Source organism: Acomys minous (assembly GCF_964271855.1).
Source record: "Acomys minous genome assembly, chromosome: 7".
Classification (NCBI taxonomy): Eukaryota; Metazoa; Chordata; class Mammalia; order Rodentia; family Muridae; genus Acomys; species Acomys minous.
Genome location: NC_140488.1, coordinates 1,548,245 through 1,561,675, shown reverse-complemented (window position 1 = coordinate 1,561,675; position 13,431 = coordinate 1,548,245). Strand labels below are relative to the sequence as shown.

The 13,431-nt window shown below is 51.4% G+C and overlaps 2 protein-coding genes and 1 long non-coding RNA gene across 9 annotated transcripts; 1 reads left to right on the top strand and 2 right to left on the bottom strand.

Annotated features, from left to right (window-relative positions):
- Positions 1–16: 16 nt before the first annotated feature.
- Positions 17–8,760, bottom strand: IDH3G (isocitrate dehydrogenase (NAD(+)) 3 non-catalytic subunit gamma). Of its 2 annotated transcripts, XM_084789079.1 has the most exons (13): positions 8,606–8,760; positions 4,387–4,428; positions 4,035–4,046; positions 3,711–3,808; positions 3,198–3,310; positions 2,140–2,200; positions 1,878–2,010; positions 1,568–1,701; positions 1,219–1,321; positions 987–1,133; positions 637–731; positions 489–549; positions 17–223 (listed from the first exon to the last, which is right to left on the bottom strand). In XM_084789079.1, the coding sequence occupies exons 1-13, from the start codon at positions 8,684–8,686 to the stop codon at positions 122–124; spliced, it is 1,182 nt and encodes a 393-aa protein (XP_084645205.1). In that variant the 5' UTR covers positions 8,687–8,760; the 3' UTR covers positions 17–121. The 2 variants fall into 2 exon arrangements, with proteins under 2 accessions (XP_084645205.1, XP_084645206.1); XM_084789080.1 differs by lacking the exon at positions 4,035–4,046.
- A 69-nt stretch (positions 8,761–8,829) lies between these two features.
- SSR4 (signal sequence receptor subunit 4) lies at positions 8,830–13,125 on the top strand. Of its 6 annotated transcripts, none has more exons than XM_084789106.1 (7): positions 8,830–9,144; positions 10,962–11,077; positions 11,179–11,261; positions 11,922–11,996; positions 12,156–12,245; positions 12,494–12,559; positions 12,756–13,125. In XM_084789106.1, exons 4-7 carry the CDS (start codon positions 11,925–11,927, stop codon positions 12,858–12,860), a joined length of 333 nt encoding a protein of 110 aa, XP_084645232.1. In that variant the 5' UTR covers positions 8,830–9,144; positions 10,962–11,077; positions 11,179–11,261; positions 11,922–11,924; the 3' UTR covers positions 12,861–13,125. The 6 variants fall into 6 exon arrangements, with proteins under 6 accessions (XP_084645232.1, XP_084645231.1, XP_084645230.1 ...); XM_084789105.1 differs by having other exon boundaries at positions 10,959–11,077; XM_084789104.1 differs by lacking the exon at positions 11,179–11,261 and having other exon boundaries at positions 8,941–9,144.
- Positions 9,053–10,952, bottom strand: LOC311601589. Its single transcript, XR_014780604.1, has 2 exons — positions 9,923–10,952; positions 9,053–9,447 (listed from the first exon to the last, which is right to left on the bottom strand). It is a non-coding gene; the product is annotated as an uncharacterized lncRNA (long non-coding RNA).
- Positions 13,126–13,431: the final 306 nt, after the last annotated feature.

Sequence of the window (13,431 nt, the reverse complement as noted above, 5' to 3'; positions counted from 1 at the left end):
CAAGCACATGGCCAAATTCTGAGGCAGAAGTGGTTTATTCTGGAGCCTTGTCCACCAAGCTACTTGGAGTGCTAAAGTGAGAAGGGGGTCCTACAGACACACTGAAATAAATGCAGGATAGCTAAGCCTCCACAGCCCGGCCATTAACGATGCGGATGTGACGAATGATGTCCTGGATGGCTTGGGACGTGGTACCCTGGCCTCCAATGTCTGGGGTATGCATCTGTAGGAAAACAGGAAGCTTGGATATATCAGGACAAAGTCTGTTGCAACCCTTTTGGTGGCCCAGGGATACCCACTGTTTCCTATAGTTGGAAGGGCAAGGAACTGGCACCAGGAGACCTTCCCCTATCTGATACCAGCCTTCCCTTACAGGCCACCCAGTGCTGGTCACTGCCCGAAGCCTATCTGGTTAGTTAGATCAGTATAACATGGCTACAGAAGGGGAGACTGGAGGTGGGACAAGGAGGGGACAAGAGGAGCCTTACATTTTCATTGTCCATGGATGCTAAGACAGCTTTGCGAATGGAGGTGGCATAGGAGTGGAGCCTAGACAACGAAGAGAACAAGCTTTTGGTCCCCAGGGCCTAGAGGCTGGTCAGAGGACCCATGAGCAGGCATTAGGAAGCCACTTACTTGAGGTGGTCTAGCATCATGCAACTTGCTAGCAGTGTGGCAGTAGGGTTAGCAATGTTCTTATTGGCAATACTTTTGCCTGTGTTCCTTGTAGCCTGGAAAGGGGAAGAAGAAGGAAGTAGGTGGGAAAATGTAAGAACGCCACATCCAATAGAGGTACCTCCCAGCTAGAGCAAATGAAGGTCTATTTGGCCTCGGGAGAGGGAATGGGGATGCTCATGAGTCTAGGTTTCCTTTAGAAACCTTTAGTCTTAAGCAATACCAATGGCTGCACAACACTGTGGGATACCAACTACGACACAAGGCCACCATAAGAGAAAAAGACGACAGAGTTGTAGCTGGCTACTCACTGTCTCAAACACCGCATACACATGGCCATAGTTGGCCCCAGCCACAAGGCCCGGGCCTCCAACTAGCCCTGCACAGACGTTGTTGACAATGTTACCATAGAGATTAGGCATCACCATGACATCAAACTGCTGAGGTCGGGATACCAGCTGTGGGAAAAGAAGCGAGCTGAGTTATACAAGCCATGAGAACCAAGACAGGGCAGAAGGCTATGGAGCCCACTGGGCTACTTACCTGCATTGTTGTATTGTCCACAATCATGCTATCAAAAGTGATCTGTGGGTAGCGGGCTGCCACTTCCCTGCAGCACTGGAGGAAAAGGCCATCGCCAAGTTTCCTAGGTGACAGGGGATACAAGGCAACAGCTTGGCTTCTCACTACAGTCATCTGGAGAGTCAGGGAACCCTGAGGACTAACCTGTAACCTGTCCTCCGTAAGGAAACACAAGTATAACCCATCTATCCCCCCTCCCCTACGGATGCACTATAGCGAGGCAGAGCCTCTGGGACAACAGGACACAGCCCCGAGTCCTAACTGCTTTGGAGCTGCTCAAAGTAGGCACAAGGATATAGAGTAGACATACATGATGTTGGCCTTGTGTACAGCCGTCACCTTCTTACGCCCACTCTCCTGGGCCAGCTTGAAGGCGTACTCCGCAATGCGCAGGGACTTGGCCTTGGTGATAATCTTCAAGCTCTCCACCACGCCTCCTACACTCTGACAAGAGGCCAGGGGACAACAAAGGCCTTGATGGGAGAGCCACAGGATGTAGCTGGCTTTTCCAGCCCTTTGAGTGACCGCATCTTTTCCTTGTTCTTCAAGTTCTCTCCTCAACTCTGACCCTGGCCAGAATCATCACCACCTACCCAAGGAAGTCGAATAGCTTTGCTTACCTCATGCTCCAGGCTGCTGTACTCGCCTTCTGTGTTTTCCCGCACAATGAGGATGTCGATGTCCTTGTGCCGGGTCACCACTCCTGGCAAGCTCTTACAGTGGATGACGTTGGCATAGAGGTCAAGGCTGGTACTATGAGGGTGACAGGGAAAAAGTCAAACAAGGCCCAACCAGCAACTAAGCAGGGTCATGAATGCCTGATTGCTAGAGCAGCCCACCCTGGCCTTCACTGAGCCACCAGCCTATGCACACAGTGCTCACCGAAGGATGTTGTTCCGGGATTTGTGGGATGGTGGCAGGTTATGATTTGTTTCAATGTTGCCTGCAGGACAAAATGAACAATACAGGCAAGCTAGAGAGGAATCCTCTGGGCTCAGGCAATGTTCACCAAAGGCGAATCCAACTGGAGAAGATCATTTTGAGATGCAAAATACTTCTTCAAACTCTGTGATGTAGATGCCACTATGAACTCCATGGGGACACCCTGTCACTCACTGCCCAGGTTCCCTCCAGCTCCACAGAGTGAATATTCTTGTTTATGAATAAACTGGCTAGCAATGCTGGGGCCAACAAGGTGACCTTGGTCAGGGTTACTGCCAGGCTCCAAACTGAGATGATACCCATGCCTCGCTCAGAGGTAGGTAGAAGCTACCTGGAAAAGGCCCCAACTAGGCCACCATGGCTCAGACATCTACAGGAAGGAAAACGGAGGCCTAGTGAGGCCAGTAAGGTAATATCTGCTAGAAAGTGATTAGACAGTACCACGCAGAAAGGCCTCTCTTGGCAGCCCACCAATACCACCTACTCCCACTCCCAAGCTGTTCCCTGCCCAGGCTGACTTCACCCAGAGTGTTTATGGCACCGTGTAGCTTGTGTAAGGGTCATTTAATGCCAACACATTCCTCCCACAGAGCAGTGTATGGGCTGAAGTTCACAGAATGATTGCTGTTTAAAGATGTGCACCCTACCAAGGTAGAACCCAGGAAAGGTTGCTAGAATCCTTATGTGTGAATGGTGCCAAGGCAGTAGGCAGAGGGCCAAACCACATGTCTCATCTTTTGAAGAAACACTGCAGGTTAAAGCAGATTCCATCAGAGCCATGCCTCAGTGAAGAAGAGGTGAGACGAAGCCACTGAGCAAGATCATATAGGCCACTGAGACAACAGAGCCATGCTAGCAACAGGCCCACAAAAGCCTCTACCCAGATGCCAAGAACAAAGAGTTATCAATAAACCAGAAAAATCCTTAAAAGTGGAGCCATGGGGACCCACAAAAGTCAGGAATCATGTATAGCATCCCAAGCTGGCTTGTAAGCTCACCCTTGAGGGCCACACGGTTCCGGCGGATGGCCATGATGGCATTGCGGATGTCCTCCTCATCAGCATTGGAGCTCACATGCACCTCTTCAAAGTCCACTGGCACACACGCATGCCTGCAGTAGAGTCAACCTAACGAGGCTGGCTTAGGCTTTCCACACACACCCCAAGCCTACACCAGGGTTTCCCTGCTGCTTCCCACCTTGACCTGACTCCAGCTAAGAAGGAACTAGACACACCCACGCCAAACAAAAGGGTCACACTTGACCTCCACAATGCATTGTTAGCAGTACTGAGGCCACCTTCCTTATGCCCAGGTCAACCTAGCAGGAGGAGAAACACTAGATGCAAGGTCTGGGCTTATAGGCAGACTTCTGTGCCATAAGCCCACTGTGTACTTGGGCACAGTGCCAGATGAAAGGATTCTGAGTTCATTGTGTTCCTTGGCACAAAGTTCTTAGTGGCTTCCAGGTGGGCCACTCTGGGAAAGAAGGCAAGCTCCAAGCCCCTCCATACCTGAACACAGACTTAACATGCAACATGAGTTCAGGGCCGATGCCATCCCCTGGGATCATAGTCACTGTGTGCCGCCCACCATACTTAGCAGATGGAGGCTGCAAGAGAGAGAGTGAAAGTGAGCCCTTGGGTACCCCAACGTGCACCCTGGCTTGAGCCAGTTCCCTTCTTCCCACCAGCACCAATCCCACAGGTCAGCCAAAGCAGGGTTACTGTCCTGGGGGGTCCTGGTCAGCAGCTACTCCCTCCCCCTCAAGGCAACCTGGACTTGGTTTAACCCCAAAGCCACTAAGAGCCCTCAAATCTAATGCAGAGAATACTCACAATTGTTTGTTGCTAGAGGGAGGACAGAAAGGAAGAAGACATGGGTTAGCAAAGGTTTGAGGAACAAGGCTGTGACCAGGGAACTGGGGTCTTTCCCCTGGGGACACTGTCTAACACAACTCAGAGAAAGGCTGGTGAATGACCTCTGGAGACTAGGACAGAGAATCAGGGAGCAAAGACACAAAGGCACAGTACACAGTCTCATATGTTCACATTATGCATATGTGTGCATATGCACGTGCGCAAACACACACACACACACACACATGTGTGTACATGGAAATACATGAGCATAGCTCTCCCCCACATGTATGTGTGCCTATGCAAACACACATCTAAAGCAGGTACTTACTGAGGAAATGCTCCTTCGGGGGGCCTCATGGGCACCCAGAACCTGTCAAAGAGAACCCAGATGCCAATGTTAGGTGTCCAGTCCCAAAAGTCAAGTCGGCAAGAGCTGCCCTAGCTCATGGCATAGTGGAACAACAATTCCCCATGTGTCTAGGACATTCTCAACAACTGTCCCACATGAGCACCAGTCAGAGTTGGCCCAACACTTCATTCCCCTTGTGAATCAGCACAAGAAAAACGATGTCCCAGCCAGGCACAGTAGCTTTAATCCCAGCCTCCAGGATGCAGAGTTCAAGGCCAGTGTGTTCTCCATAGTGAGTTCCAGGTCAATCAGAGTGAAAAAGTGAGACCTTGTCTCTAAAACAAAACCACAACTGTATGTCCCCATCCCACTTTTGTGTTGGCTTTTGATTCTCTTTTTGGCCGACTGCTGCTATTTGTGTAAGGAGAAGACTGGCAAACTTGACATATTGCACATGGGAAATCTCAACAAGCCACCAACTCTGAGCACTAACTTCATCATGTCTTTCCTTGCCTTTCCTTATCACAAAGCTAGTACATGGCCACTATAGGAAATGAAAATGGGGAAGGAAGGAGGAAAATAGCACCCCACTGCCCTGGGGTAAGCACTGTCACCCCTAGGGAATGGTCCTTCAGAACAGAAATAAAAATCAAATGTCTAGAAAAATAAAGCCATTTCTAGAAGATTGATGACAGATACCAGTTCCCTCTAGGATGCCTGTCACAAGGGACTGTAAGCTGCTTTGTGGTACAGCCTAGGTGGATGATAAATGTCCCCAGTCCCATGAGTGGGAAGCAGCTATGTTTGGCCATGCTTCAGAGAGAAAGCTGTCTGGGTCAAGTGGACTAGGTGCTAGGAAGTGACCCACTGTCCTGAAGGGGCGAGGCCATGACCTCAGCTCCACAGGACAGCTTTTCTCCCATCCCTGCTGTGTAGCACTCACTTGGGATACCTGAGGAGGCAGTGGCATGGTACAGCCAAGCTCTTCCTTGTAACTTGAGGATTCTCTGCCACTTACCCATCATACAGTACAAAAGTGTTCAATCCAATAAGAGAGACGCCACTGCCAATTTCTAAAATTCCATGCTTTCTTTCCAGAACATCAGAAGGCAGTCCGACCAATCCCCTCTGTGGGTTCCCCTGGCCCACAATTACAATAGGCTCAGTTACCCAGACACTAGCAATGCAGGAATATCATTCAATCACCCAAGCGAAGAAGAGCTAGGAAGGTTGACCACTAGGACCAGAGCACTAAGGGTCCCTTTACTACATATGCAGCCTCAGGCATACTTGTGTTCTTTCTATTACTTATCAATATCAGCTTCGTCTTCTTTTAGAAGGTAGTATAGCTTTCCCTTCCTCCTAGGCTGTTAAGTTCTACTTACATCCTATCCACTATCCCTCTAAGAGGCATCACTCACCTGACTATCACCTCCTTGCTCTCTTGCTGGCCTCTGAGAACACAGCACATGTTTGTCTCACCCTCCACTGCCACTCCAAGACCAAGCACAGTGACTGGCCCAGAGCTGGGACAAAAGGAATACTTTTTTTTTTTTTTTTTTTTTTTGGTTTTTTGAGACAGGGTTTCTCTGTGTAGCCTTGGCTGTCCTGGACTCACTTTGTAGACCAGGCTGGCCTTGAACTCACAGCGATCCACCTGCTTCTGCCTCCCGAGTGCTGGGATTATAGGCGTGCGCCACCACGCCAGGCTAGGAATACTTTCTAAGTAAATAAACACACCAGAAAACGAAGAAAGAGTTGGAGACCAAGGATATCTGAGTCCAAATCCACCATCTGCTACTTTTGAAATGGCTTTGGGTCTACATCAAAAATCCATGGAACAGAAGCCACGCATGACAGCACAGGTAGAGGCAGGAAGATCAGAAATTCAAGATCATCCTCATATACATGTTGATCTCAAGGCCAGCCTGAGCTACATGAAACTCTTTCAAAAAATGAAAGGGGGAGGGGAGAGAATCAATCCATGGAATGGAGGCACCAATCTCATTTGACTCCTGGAAAACTTAACCAAGCGGACACATCTAAGCTGCTCACAAACCCCAGCAGGATGGAGCTGAGCTCACTCTGCCAGCCTCTCAGTCAGACTTCAAACTAGTGTGCTTGGGAGATATAAGGATGACCCCTATAGCTCCCAGCAGTTAATTCCTTCTCACCTTCAGCTGTGGCAATAATCCACCAGGTGTGGCTCAAAATCTGTGCGGCCCTGCTCATGGGTGGCATCATCATTGCCAGAGCTGAACCTGTCCACATCTGCCTCCCATGCCAGGTGCTACAGTGGGAACTGTTCCAGTCTCAGAAAATCCCCCAAACGCTGATCTTGCTCTATTCAGATGAGGGTAGCTGCTGCTCTTGCTGCTGCTGCTGCTGCTTCTTCTTCTTCTTCTTCTTCTTCCTCCTCCTCCTCCTCCTCCTCCTCCTCTTCCTCCTCTTTTTCTTCTTTTCCTTTGGTTTTCCAAGACAGGGTTTCTCTGTGTAGCCTTGGCTGTCCTGGACTCACTCTGTAGACCAGGCTGGCCTTGAACTCACAGCGATCTGCCTGCCTCTGCCCCCCAAGTGCTGGGATTACAGGTGTGCACCACCATGCCCAACTGTGGGTGGTTTCTTTTAGCGGGTTACAAAGCTCTCCTTCATGAGCCCAATCAAACAAGCCCAGTATGAGGCAGGTTGAGAGGTGCACAAGCCTTCAGCTCAGTCACCATTCTTTGCTAGTCTGCAGAAAGACAACCGTCCAGCATGGGACAATCTCTTGCTGATGGATTCCCACACTCCAAGGCTTCCTAAGGTTTCTTTCTTTATGATGTTTATGTTGGATCAACTGCCAATAATGGCAGCATGATTTCCCAGGGGAAAGCAACCAGCAGGACAATCAATCTCAGGGCCAGGTCCTGCCTGGCCACCACTCACTCACTGTCACCCAACAATTTAGGAAAACAGTCAGGAGGAAAGGTCTCCAACAAGAGTCTACAGAAGCCTAGCTGCTGGGGCCACCAGGAGCCTCTGGTAACCCTCTATATGCTGCGCTCTTTCATGAGTAATGCGGAAGAAGCCTCTGGTAACCCTCTATATGCTGCGCTCTTTCATGAGTAATGCGGAAGAAGCCATATCACACATGTGTGGCAATCAGAAGATAATTTTGTGGGGCCCCTTTTCTCTGTGCACTTCCCAAGAATTTCAAGGATCAAACTTGGTATCGAAGCTTGGAGGCAGGGGCCTTTACCCACTGCACCATCTGGCTGAAGCACACGTCCCTATTTTAAAGAGAATTTTATAGAGTATATGAGCCCCCTCTCCCTAGATAACAGAGGAGAGAGACAAGGCAGTAACTAGAAGAGGTTGGGGCAAAACCCAAGGCATTCAGGAAGGTCAGAGTCAGCAAACGCTCTAAGAACACGAAGCCCTCTCTCTTCACTGGAACCCAGAGAGAGAAGAGAACTGGCCTAATGCCATATTCTGGGTCAGTGGGAGAGCAAGGCCTGGAGGTCATAGCTCTTATTCCCCAGAGGTACTGGTTGGCTTGCTGGTCCTAAGTAGGACTAACCAGGAGCTAGAACAGCTAACCAAGACTCCAAAGAGAAAGCCAGGCCTGGTTCACTCTCATTACAGGAGCTTAGACTTGTTTGTCGGCCTTTAGGCTAGAATCAAATGTCAAGGCAATTGGGAGGCAGGAGATCTGGAGATGTAAGAAGGATCTAGAGTCATTGGTAGCCAGGTGGTAGTGGCTCATGCCTTTAATTAACTCCAGCACATGGAAGGCAGAGACGGGAAACCAAAGAGGAACTGAGCCCAGGAACCAGACACAACCAGCCTAGGTAGTATGGGCAAGGTGGACCAGTACATGTGATCTCTTGAAAAGGGTTTCCACAAGGACACTACGGAAGGGACTCCGAGACACCCTGGTCCACCTTCCCAGACCTTCCGGAGGAGCTCCTGTCACCAGTCACAGACCCCCCCCCCCTTAGATGAGCCAGACTGGAGTCAACTTCGGCCAACCTCCTCACTGACAGCAGAAGCGACCAATGAACCCCAGAGTGCAGCCCTCTCCCCTCCCCTCCTAAGGCCCGCACAGCCAATCGAATTCCAGGTTGCCCAAAGAGCTGCTACCCTCCTCCGGGTTCCAATAGGGTGTCAAGTACCCCTGTAGGGGCTGCCGTTGTCCCACCGCCCATTCACCACTCACCTCCCAAGGACGGCAGAGGAGAGCTGGCTTGAACACTGCCTTTGCAGCACCGCCAGCAGCTATCGCCACCTTCAGCGCCATGACGGAAAGTGAGGACCTCTACAGGTCAAAACGTTAAGAGTCCCTTCTCGCGACACTTGGCCAAGGCGAGAAATCCGGGGTAGCATTACGCACGCGCACGGTTGCACCGGTTCCTACGCCCCCTTCCGGTGCCTGGAGCACTGTTGTCGCCATCTTGGTGGTGGTGGTGGTAGTGGTGGAGGCGGGGTGGTGCCGAGAAGGAGGGAAGTGCGACCGGTTGGAACCCTGGCTAGGGAAGCGGACACGTCAGTGCCACCAGCGACGTCACCATGCCCGGCCCAGCCCGCCGGCGCACGATTGGGTGCTGAGGCCGCTTACGCGTCGCGCTTCCTCGTCTGCTCCGCATGTTCAGGGCGGCTTGCTCTCTTTTCCCCTCGGCAGAGAAGAGGCGATGGCGGCGATGGCATCTTTCGGCGCCCTGGCACTACTTCTGCTGTTCGGCCTATCTTGCTGCTCAGGTAGCGGCCTGGCCGGAGCTTGTTTCCGGCGAGCCTCTGCCCCTTGGCAGGTGGTGGTGCTGGGGGAGGAAGGGTGTGCGCGAGGTGGGGGTCTGGCCCTTTCCGGGGCTCGTCGCTACTGGCGGGATCTCCCCCCCCCACCCCAAATGGGTGGCGTGGCGTGGTGACTGAAGCACCACACACACGTTTACCCGGCAGCCAGGCTGCTGGAAGAAACTTCCCTGTCTGCTTTTGGGAGAGCCCCCAAAGCGCACCATGCTCCGATCACCAGCTCCAGCCGGGAAGGTCGTATGTCCTTGGCTCCTGTGTCGGAAGGTAGTCGCACATGAGCAGTGCTGGCACAGGGCAACCAGTGCTGAGTAGGCCAGGCTTCCCCAAGAGAAAGATAAGAGAGGGAGCAAGGACGATCCAAGCAGAAGAGCGCAGTAAGTGCACGCACAAGGCGAGTTAGCTAGGAAGCCAAAGAAGTGAGCAAGGGCTTTTAGTTCCCAGAGCCTCGAGTTTCCATGAGGCCCCGGAATATCCACTGAGCGTTCATAGCAGAATTGAACTGTGCACAGACCCATTGGTATTTTATGAGCCATCGGTAACACCTGGTGGGGTTGAGCGCAATCTGGAGTCCAGATGTGTGTTGTGGAAGTTGTTACTGCTCCAGACCTGAGAGCCTGGACTAAGCAAGATTTAATTTCTGTACATGCAGGTAGCCTCCCTCCATGCCTCCCACGCACCCCTCCAGAATCCTCCAGTCTGTTGCTAGCAGTGTCTTAAAAAGACAAACCTGTAAAATCTATTAGAGGCTCCGGAGTGTACAAAGGAAGAAGCAGCAGCTTAGCAGGTCACAGAAGGGTTGGTGGGATCTGGCCTCTGAGACCATTCCCAGGCATCTTCCTCATGCTAGTCATCCTGGTACAGAGTCTTTTCCAGCTTAATTGGTCATTCTTCCAAGACATTCCATTTGGAGAGCTGTTGGATGAGAGCATTCCCACTTACGGTTTACTTCATACCCTGTGACTTACCAGCCTTATTTTCCTATGGCCACTTTTCCTCAGAGGGGCTTAGTTTACAGGGACAAGTTGGGTGTTTCAGTCCAGAGTTTACTTCTCTCAGGAAACAGTAGGACCAGTGTGACATTGTATCAGCTGGCTGGGTCTAGAGACTGTTGAAAGCGTCTCTGTTACCAGCACCCTACTTAGTGCCTGCAGAATGCTTTCAGTAAGCTATTGTAGCAATACATGTCTCTGAATTGAGGCTGTCTCCGCCCACTTGGCTTGTGGATTGCTTCAGGTGAGCTGCTTTGTGGCCTCCCTTTCTTTCTTTCTTTCTTTCTTTCTTTCTTTCTTTCTTTCTTTCTTTCTTTTTTTCCGAGACAGGGTTTCTCTGTGTAGCCCTGGCTTTCCTGGACTCACTCTGTAGACCAGGCTGGCCTCGAACTCACAGCGATCTGCCTGCCTCTGCCTCCTGAGTGTTGAGATCAAAGGTGTGTGTCACCATGCCCGGCCATCCCTTTCATGGATTCAGATAACTGATTTAGTAGATCAGCCCCCTACACTCCTCAAACACTCCTGTGCCTCCCATGTTGCTGCAGCAAGGCTCACCTGCAGAGCTTTCCCTACCACACCGTGGCCTGTCCCCACAGCCTGACCCTTCCACTACACTTCTGACTTAGTATGAGGGCCAATCTCTCAGACCCCACCTTCTTTCAAGAACAGAAGGATTTGTGTGGCTTCAGCTCACCAAGTCTGAGAGACAGCCAGGGGAAACCCTTTTGCCTTTTGCCGGGGAACACACAAATTGGCTTTGCCTCCTCCCCACAGCAGAGGCCTGCCTGGAACCCCAGATCACCCCTTCTTACTATACAACCTCAGATGCCGTCATTTCTACAGAGACCGTATTCATCGTGGAAATCTCACTGACCTGCAAGAACAGGGTCCAGGTGAGACAGCAGGGACTCAGCAGAGAGGGTGCAGGGGAAGAGATGAGGGTGGCAGTGCTCTTCACTGGCAGTTGACAGTGACCTGAGGATCCTATCAACAGGGAGAATAAGGATTCCAATTCACAGGGTGCAGGAGAGGCCAGATGCTAGCAAGTCCTTCGAGAGCATTTTCCTGACCTGCTTGGTATGCTTTGCCTCCATGCAGTCATGTGGGTAGACACCCCACTGCTTCCTGGATGAATGTCTGCGATGGGAGAGAGAGCTAGGGTCAGGCCCCAGGCCCTTCCGCCTTTCCGCTTGCAGTTTGCTTAAGTGTGTGTCTGGATGGATGTTTTGTAAGTTTAAAACTGAGAAACCCCAGCCTCAACCCCTGACCTCCTCTTCCAAAACTCTAAAGAAAGAAATTGGAACTTTTGGGGGGGGGGCAATACTGGTAGGGCTAAATACCTCATTTGGTACTTCCCCCTCAAGCCCCAAGAAGTAACAAGGCCATTTTTTTTTTATCACCCCACCCCTGTGTACAGCTAGCAGCCTTGCTGTGGGTTAGGTTAAGCTGCTCATAGGCGAGATCGAGTTCTCTCCACCTCTGTAAAGAGACAAATGAAGAAAGACAGTGACAGTAGCCATGGGCATGGCCTACGATGCTTCTGGGCTGTGGCAGGCCTATTCCTTGGGTCTTCTACAGCAACCCTTTCCAACACAATACAGCCCCTCAGCTGGCCTGCTCTCCTTTCCCAGTCATGGTGCTGCTTTGGGCAGCACAGTGGAAGTTCTGTGTATGCGCAGAGAAGGGAGGAAAATGTGACTCTTGCTTTTATCATCCTCCCACCCCCACCCCATCCAGAACATGGCTCTTTATGCCGACGTCAGTGGAAAACAGTTTCCTGTAACCCGGGGCCAGGATGTGGGCCGATACCAGGTAAGGAATACTGCGTCCCGGTTGTTGGGGAAATGGCTCAAAGCAGGGTTAGAGACCAAAGACTCAAAGCGCTGCTCGTAGTGGTGCGGTGTGTACCAGTACTAGCAGAATAGTACATCATGTGTCTGCTATGCCCACCCTTTGCCAACACCCAATCAGGTGTCCTGGAGCCTGGAGCACAAGAGCGCCCACGCAGGCACCTATGAGGTCAGATTCTTTGATGAAGAGTCCTACAGCCTCCTAAGGAAGGCGAGTATCATCTGGAACTGCTCCAAGGCCCCAAGGAGGGAGGTCATGCCCCCTTTCTGAAGCCCTCTTTAACCTGATCACTCCGCATTCCCCTTCCACACCATCAGTGTGCCAGGGGCCTAGCTTACATGGGCCGAATGGGTGCCCTCCTGAGCTCCTACCCCTGCCTCCGTATTTGTCTCTTGCTCGTGTCTCCCTTATCTGGGCAGCCCACCCAGCACTTCTTAACCGCAGCACCTCCCTTACAGGCTCAGAGAAATAATGAGGACGTCTCCGTCATCCCACCCCTGTTCACAGTCAGTGTCGACCACCGGGTAAGTGCCCTTGTAGTGGAAGCAGAGAACACAGGGCACACCTTATCTTTTTGGGTTGTCTAAGAAAAAGCTCTCATCCTCTGCAGCCCAACTTCTGGGCTGTCATTGATCTGTGTATCTGAGAACAAATGATTGAGAGTAACTGGTCCGCTCTGCTGTTACTCCCCTGAGCTGTCTTTTGGTCTTTTTCTTTCAGGGTACCTGGAATGGGCCTTGGGTCTCCACGGAGGTGCTGGCTGCAGTAATTGGCATAGTGATCTACTACCTAGCCTTCAGTGCAAAGAGCCACATCCAGGCCTGAGGGCAGCATCCTCGGCCCTCCATTACTTCTCTCAATAAACAGTCGCTATTTGCCATGAGTACACTTAAGACACAGGACTCCTGTGTCTATGGGGAGAGCTGGGGACCCAGCTGCCTCTGTCTGCCTGGACAGCAGAGATCCTGAGTGGAGAACTGCACCCAGTGCCTCTGTTTCTGTCCTTGTCCTGATGAGCAGCATGGCTTGTGCATTGGTTTCCTCTTTTCTAGTATGTGGACTCATTAAAAAAAAAAAAAGACGACCTTGATTGGACAGTGGTGGCGCACGCTTTTAATCCCAGCACTTTGGAGGCAGAGGCAGGCGGATCTCTGACTTCAAGGATAGCCTGGAGTCCAGGGAGGATCCCTATCTTTAAAAAGGAAAGGAAGGAAGGAAAAAAAGAAAAAACCAGGAAATACCATCTTTTCTTTCCTTAACAGTCTCCAGGCAGAGCTGGGTCTCTCTCTCTCTGGCTTCTTGTCAGGAAATGCTCCCATGGGCAGCAGGGCCCTGACTCTAGGACTGCTCTGGGCTGTAAGGCTCCTTTACTGCCCCCGTGGTTGGGAATCAGTGG